At 39.2% G+C, this 6,501-nt stretch overlaps 1 protein-coding gene across 4 annotated transcripts in view; it reads left to right on the plus strand.

The window, feature by feature from the left end:
• Positions 1–6,501, plus strand: part of LOC109476089 (F-BAR domain only protein 2-like) — a 59,991-nt gene that overhangs the window by 20,318 nt on the left and 33,172 nt on the right. For all 4 annotated transcript variants that reach the window (XM_019776951.1, XM_019776954.1, XM_019776953.1 and 1 more), the window contains exons 10-11: positions 700–796; positions 3,439–3,570. In XM_019776951.1, the coding sequence (XP_019632510.1) occupies positions 700–796; positions 3,439–3,570 (229 nt within the window). The remainder of the gene's footprint in view (positions 1–699; positions 797–3,438; positions 3,571–6,501) is intronic.

The raw sequence follows: 6,501 nt of genomic DNA on the forward strand, positions 1-6,501 counted from the left end.
GCGTGCGAATAAAAAAAAGTTTTGCAAAAAAAAAAAGTTGCTTTCATTATGAAATCTACGTGGTCATGAGGGTTGAACAAATGGGACAGAATATGGTTTGGCGAATAATCTTATCTTCAAGTTCATTTCCTTACAATTTCGTCTTTTTTCGTTTGATTTTGGCATTCTACGACATTGGTATAGTTTTTACTTATTTTTTTGTAACTTACGGTATTTTTTTGCTCATTTTGCAACTGTTTTGTACGATTTACAGTATGGTTGAAAACTTTTTTTTTTTTGGAAACGGCCGAAAATTCATGCGCGCGCGGATGTCATCCATATAATCAAATCAACATGGCCTAAGTTGCCTTCAAGATGGATTTAAAGTGATTCCTGTACTGTTAATAGATATTATTAAGACATACATGTGCGTCTCTATAACAGTAGCTGACTTTATTTTTATGTTTATCGAAGGCAAATATATCGTTTATACTCTGTTTCCTCTTCTTCTTCTCCAAACCAATAAGGTCAATGACCTGAACCAGACGTCTGTCACCATGGTAACTGGTGGTTACATTATGTTGTAGCAGGAGGGATTTAGACCATATATATGAGTGTTTTTGAGTAAGAATTAAGAGCAGACCGTATGCGAGGGTAAACATTGAATTTCCTAAAGAAAAGATCAGGGTTTGATTGACCTTTTTTACATCTTGTTCTTAGATCGAAGAAGACTTTAAAACACAATCAGCAGAACTAGGCATCCAGAAACTCATACAGAACTTTGCTGAAGGCAAAGGAACAGGCACGGAAAAGCCAGGTAAGGAGCATTATAATTAGGCCACAGCAAGTTATTTTTATGGATAACATCAGCACACATATAATTATGTTTACCGAAGGAAAACATATTGTTTTTGCTCCATTTCTTCTTCTCCAAACACTAACCTCTGACCTGGCCAATGGCCTCTTTTGTTTACGTCTGGCACCATAGTAACTGGTGTCGGGTTACACAATGTGGCAATTTCATAGTAGGCATGTAGACTCCTGTCACCATATACATGTATGTGAATGTGTTTGAGTAAGAATTAACAGGGCAGACCATGTCCGAAGGTAAACATTATGCATTTGCTTTGCAAATGTTACTTTTCTAGTTTTTGCCTGATTTTGGAAAAAAAACAAGTAACTTTGTTGCCCAGTGAGTCTGAATTTTGTTGCCCACATTAGATTTGGAGTCTGTAGAGGATATCATCCATAAAGTTTACTTGATGTGGCCTTATACAAAATCTACAAGATATCTAGCTAGCTGGTAGAGCTGGTAGAGCCGAAAATGTCTATAAAATGTTAAACGGACAATAGACCCTTTTTGGACATTCTCAAAAATTCCGGACATTTTTCAAACATTTCTAAGAATGTCTGAACAAGGGCTTTACAGGGTCTTTTTTGGGAGGACTTGCTTGTTGTGTTTTCCATTGTTCTTGAGGTGTCTGTCAGAATGTCTTTAGAAAAAAAGTGTGAAAACTGGCATGCATATGAAAAGCACTGCACAAAGCCAAGACAATTTATAGGGGAGGACACCATTAATTAATAGACAGATGCTAATATCTTTATAAGTGCGCATTGTGCTAAACAAAGGACTGTCTCCTAGGGGTGTCCCTACCTGACGTGTGAAGAAACTATGGATATAAAATGTCCACCTTGGGTTATTTCGATGTCGTTTTTCAGTAACTATGTCTACTTAATGTTCTCCTGACTGGCCTTTGTTCAGCAATGTCTAAATCATGTCTATTGTCCGTTAAACATTTTATAGACATTTTTGGCTCTACCAGAGCAAGGAAAACAGTAGAATTGTAGTCTTTCAAAGTAGAAATACAATGTACGTCTTCCAGCTAACTTTACTCTCTAGTTGTAGCAAGGAGGCTATAAATGGTAAAAAATGGAAATGAGAAAAGAATAGAAACGAGAAAAGATTGATTGATAGTTGCATGAAAATGTTAGTACAGACAGAATATATTTTTTTGGGCGGGGCGCATCTCCTTTTTCATAATATCATAATCAGTATTTTATGTATAGCAAAGTTCTTTTATCAGAACCATTTATTTTTCACTAGCCAACGTTTCGATGACTGTCTGTCATCTTCATCAGGGCAATTCTGACTGGTTTGCTGTGCACTGACACTAGATGTTACTTGCATAGTGCACTAAAGGTATTACTAAAGCGACAGTCACAACCCGCCGTACGTGCTTTTTCTCCGTACGTTTTTTGGGAGGCTACGTCTGCTACGTTTTTTTTTTGAAAACGCGGAGAAGGAGTGGCGTCGACGCACGTCACTCGCACGGTTGCACAAAGTGTAAGAGTGTGGTCTGCACGCCAAGTCTGGCCGTGAGCGGTTGCGTGCATCGTACGTTGAGCAAGTGATAAGTGAGTTGTACGTGCTTACAACGTACGATCTCTGTGCGATTGCAACTTTACCGTAAGGAGGCCGTACTCACACGTGCTTCTTCTGCACGGCACGTACGAAGCACGCCTGTCGCTCGTACTCGCACGCACGGGTGGTGAATCCGCAGACCGCACATAGAAAAAGTTTTACATGCATTTTAAGTTCTACGGCGTGTCTGCGTGCTCCCAAATCCGTAGGATTCCGTACGGAGGTGGTACTCACCTCTCACGGATGCCCTGCGTTTGCCCACGTTTTTGCACGTAGACAGCACGCAGAAGCATGTACGGCGGGTTGTGACCGTCGCTTAAGGGTCTGACTGCTGTAGCTGTATGTTGTGTTTCTTGAATATTCTTTCCAGTGGTTCTGTGACTCCTTTTATATAGGGTAGAGTCACCCTACCTTTAGACTTGTCCTCCTGTTTCTTTTTGTCTTTCTTCTGTTTGGGTCTGCTTTTTTGATGTTCTACTTTTCTGAATGTCCAGTCTGGATAGTTACATCGGGCGAGGGCCTGTTTTATGTGTTATATCTCCTGCTGTCTATCAGATTTTAGGCCACACCAATTTAATTTGTTGGTTCTCAGATTTTTTCAGAAAAAATATGAAGCGACAGGGCGAAAAAAATAAAAATAAAAACAGGCCTAGGCATCCTATTATAGCTCCAAAATTGCTTCGATTGGAGCCATGAAGTCAACACAAAAGGCTGGGATAAAATTTGAAACAATGAATTTTGAACTTTTAATCAAACCACTGCATTAAAAGATTGAAAAACTGTAACAACTAGGAAGAAAAGGACTTTCCTCAACTGTTGGGAGCAAAATATGAGCATTTTTTAGTTGATTCAGAACCAGAATTATTTTTTTTTTTTTGCAAATCAGAAAAAATGTAGAGGCGAATCCGAGAACCAACAAATTAAATTGCTGTGGCCTTACGGAAGTATTTTATGTAATTCTTAGGCAACTGCTGTAATAATAATTATAACTGTTCAAGTGTTTGTTCAGACAATGGTTCTTTTCTTCCTCTTCTCAGCTGCAATAGAGTTTGAGGAGTGTGACCTGTCCTCCCTCCCACCGGCCATCTCCATGGAGTCTGTAGAGAACAACGGAAAGGAAACCCCGGTAGTAGAGAAGGCAGTCGACAAACTCACCAAGAAGAAAGAAAGTAAGTAACAAAATTCTACTTAGGCCACACCAATTTAATTACTTGGTTAACGGATTCGCCCGCTTCATTTTTTTGTGATTTACAATGAAAAATAAAAAATTCAGAATCAACTGCAAAATGCTCATATTTTGCCCTGAACAGTTGAAAACAGTCCTTTTCTTCCTAGTTGTTACAGTAACTTATTCCATCTTTCAATGCAGTGGTATCATTAAAAGTTCAAAATTCATTGTTTAAATTTTGAACCAGCCTGGTGTGTTGACTTTATGGCTCTTATCGTACCATTTTGGGCCATAACAGGATGCCTAGGGCTGTTTTTTTTTTTTGGCCCGCCCACTCCATTATTTTCTAGAAAAATCCGTTAACCAAGAAATTAAATTGGTGTGGCCTTAGGCCTAGGAAAAAAAGGTTGTGCTTCTTGTTTCAATTCTGAAAAAGTTAGGATTGGTAGGTTGGGATTATCTTTTTTTCTTTCTTTCAGAATCTTATGTTAGACTTAGGCAATCTCTAGTGATCCAACTTGTGATCCAACTTATGCAATATTAATACAGCTTAACAAATTGAAAGTTGCGTGAGGACACTTTCATTTCCAATGTCAATGTTGGAAAACTAATTGTACACACTCAGGTCAGGTCATGGAGCTAGAAAAGGTCAATCAGCTTGAAAAATTCATGTCCCTTGCAGGGGTCCACACAAAAAAGGTTGAGTCGTTGTTTCTACCTCAGAATAATACTTTTCAATCTATTTTTCTGACAAGAATGATAAGAGATGATACTACAGAAATTATGCAGCTCACTTGAAGACATTTTATAAGGTACTGAATGCAATATTAACAAAGACTGGATGCTCAAAGTTGTAGCCTGTGAAACCCAAGCTCCGGGGGCTCCCTTCAGGGCAGACAGTACTATTAGATCTTGCCATAGGAACACATGCTTAAATACACTATTTCAACACCTCATGAAAGTACTTGCCCATACTCCAATCTCAAAAATTTTTCTGCACCAGGTAGCAACAAGGGTCTGATTCCCAAAAAAAGAAAGGAAACAGGGGGTCGACCATCTCAAATTCCTACCACAGCTGATGATAGTAACAAAACCTCAACTTTGACCTACATTTTCCATGGTATCCATCCGCCTGGCCAGACAAGACCTAACCACTCACATCTTTCACTACTCCCACTAAACTGGTGAAATAAACAAAACTTGACCAATGTAGGAAAGTTTAGACCCTACCTGTGCCTTCCAGCCCAAAAATCTCCAAAATGGATCAAAACTTTCAAGAGAAAAAAAGGATTTTCAAAGGTATTAACTAGGCACTACAATCGTGTTCCCATTTTTTGGCCTCTACTGCGCAACGCAAATGTGGTGTCTGCCCTACATAGTCCGCCACCCAAGACTAGTACTAGGGAGCCGGCGAAAAGCAAGGTTCAGATAGGCTACTCAAAGTTGCAGCTATCCTCAGTTGTAATTCTTTGCTGTTTAGAGGATAATGATTCTATGATCCAACAGCCTGGTGGTATTACCCAACTGCAGTTGTTGAAGCAAAGACAAATAAAACACACACACACATCTTGATATTTTTGAAATTCACCTTAACTATTTATTTACTCAGGTTTTATGTACATGTCATGTATGTATGTACATGTATGTAGACACCTTTGTCTCTGCATTTGACTGCAAGGAAATCCACAATATTTTTAAAGTTGAAGCATACAATGAAATTTGACCCTGATGTCATTCATCTACACGTCATGTATGGCAATCCCACTATATTGGCCCTGCAGTTACATGTATAGCAGTAACTGCCAGGTGGCACTGAAGCAGGACCAACTAGACACCCTCAGAATGGTACAACTTTAAGGCCACACCAATTTAATTTTTTGGTTAACTGATTTTTCTAGAAAAATAATGGAGCGGGCGGGCGAAAAAATAAAAAATAAAAACAGGCCTAGGCATCCTATTATTGCCCAAAATGGTACGATAGGAGCCATGAAGTCAACACACCAGGCTGGTTCAAAATTTAAACAATGAATTTTTAACTTTTAATGATACCATTGCATTGAAAGATGGAATAACTGTAACAACTAGGATGAAAAGGACTGTTTTCAACTGTTCAGGGCACAATATGAGCATTTTGCAGTTGATTCTGGATTTTAATTTTTATTTTTAGTTGCAAATCAGAAAAAAATGAAGCGGCGAATCCGTTAACCAAGAAATTAAATTGGTGTGGCCTAAGCTTGTTTTTTGAAAACGTCATACTAAACTCTATGTTTAGCATACATAATTATGATTCATTGATTTTGTTGTACTCAGACTGTACATGTAGACCCTCTACCCTGCAGTGGTAAATGGATAATTCACTGATGTTGTTAACCCCCAGCAGACCCTCATTTTACCAGTGGTAGCAGCTGGGCTGGAGGTTATTGTTAAGTCAGCTCATCCAGTAATCAATATATGTGTAATCTGTATTGACCGTGTGTGCTGCTGGTAACTTCTCTCTACTTACCCAAAACAGGGCTTGAAATACTGGGTGCATGTGCACCTTAGTCATGCCCGTAGCCAGGGGGGGTTCGGGGGGTTCGGAAGAACACAAGGCTAAAAGGTCCACTTTTTGGTCCACTTTTTTATGTTAAGGTCCACTCTTTGGTCCACTTTTTATGTAAAGGTCCACTTTTTGGTCCACTTTTTATGTAAAGGTCCAAGATTTTTTCTTGAAAAGATGGACTGGAATCGTAGAAAAACTGCTCCCTTTGTCATTGAATAAAAATTTATCTCTGATTTTTTTCTTGAAAATCCTCTCAAAAACGCACGAAATGCCATTTTAGAAGGTTCATTTTTCAAAATTTTTCGGGGGAGCATGCCCCCAGACCCCCCTAGGAACCTCGCGCCTTCGGCGCTCGAGGTCCCCTCTAGCAGTGGGAAGAACCCCCCCCCA

The sequence above is a fragment of the Branchiostoma belcheri genome, unplaced genomic scaffold, assembly GCF_001625305.1.
Source record: "Branchiostoma belcheri isolate BF01 breed outbred unplaced genomic scaffold, Haploidv18h27 scaffold36, whole genome shotgun sequence".
Taxonomy (NCBI): domain Eukaryota; kingdom Metazoa; phylum Chordata; class Leptocardii; order Amphioxiformes; family Branchiostomatidae; genus Branchiostoma; species Branchiostoma belcheri.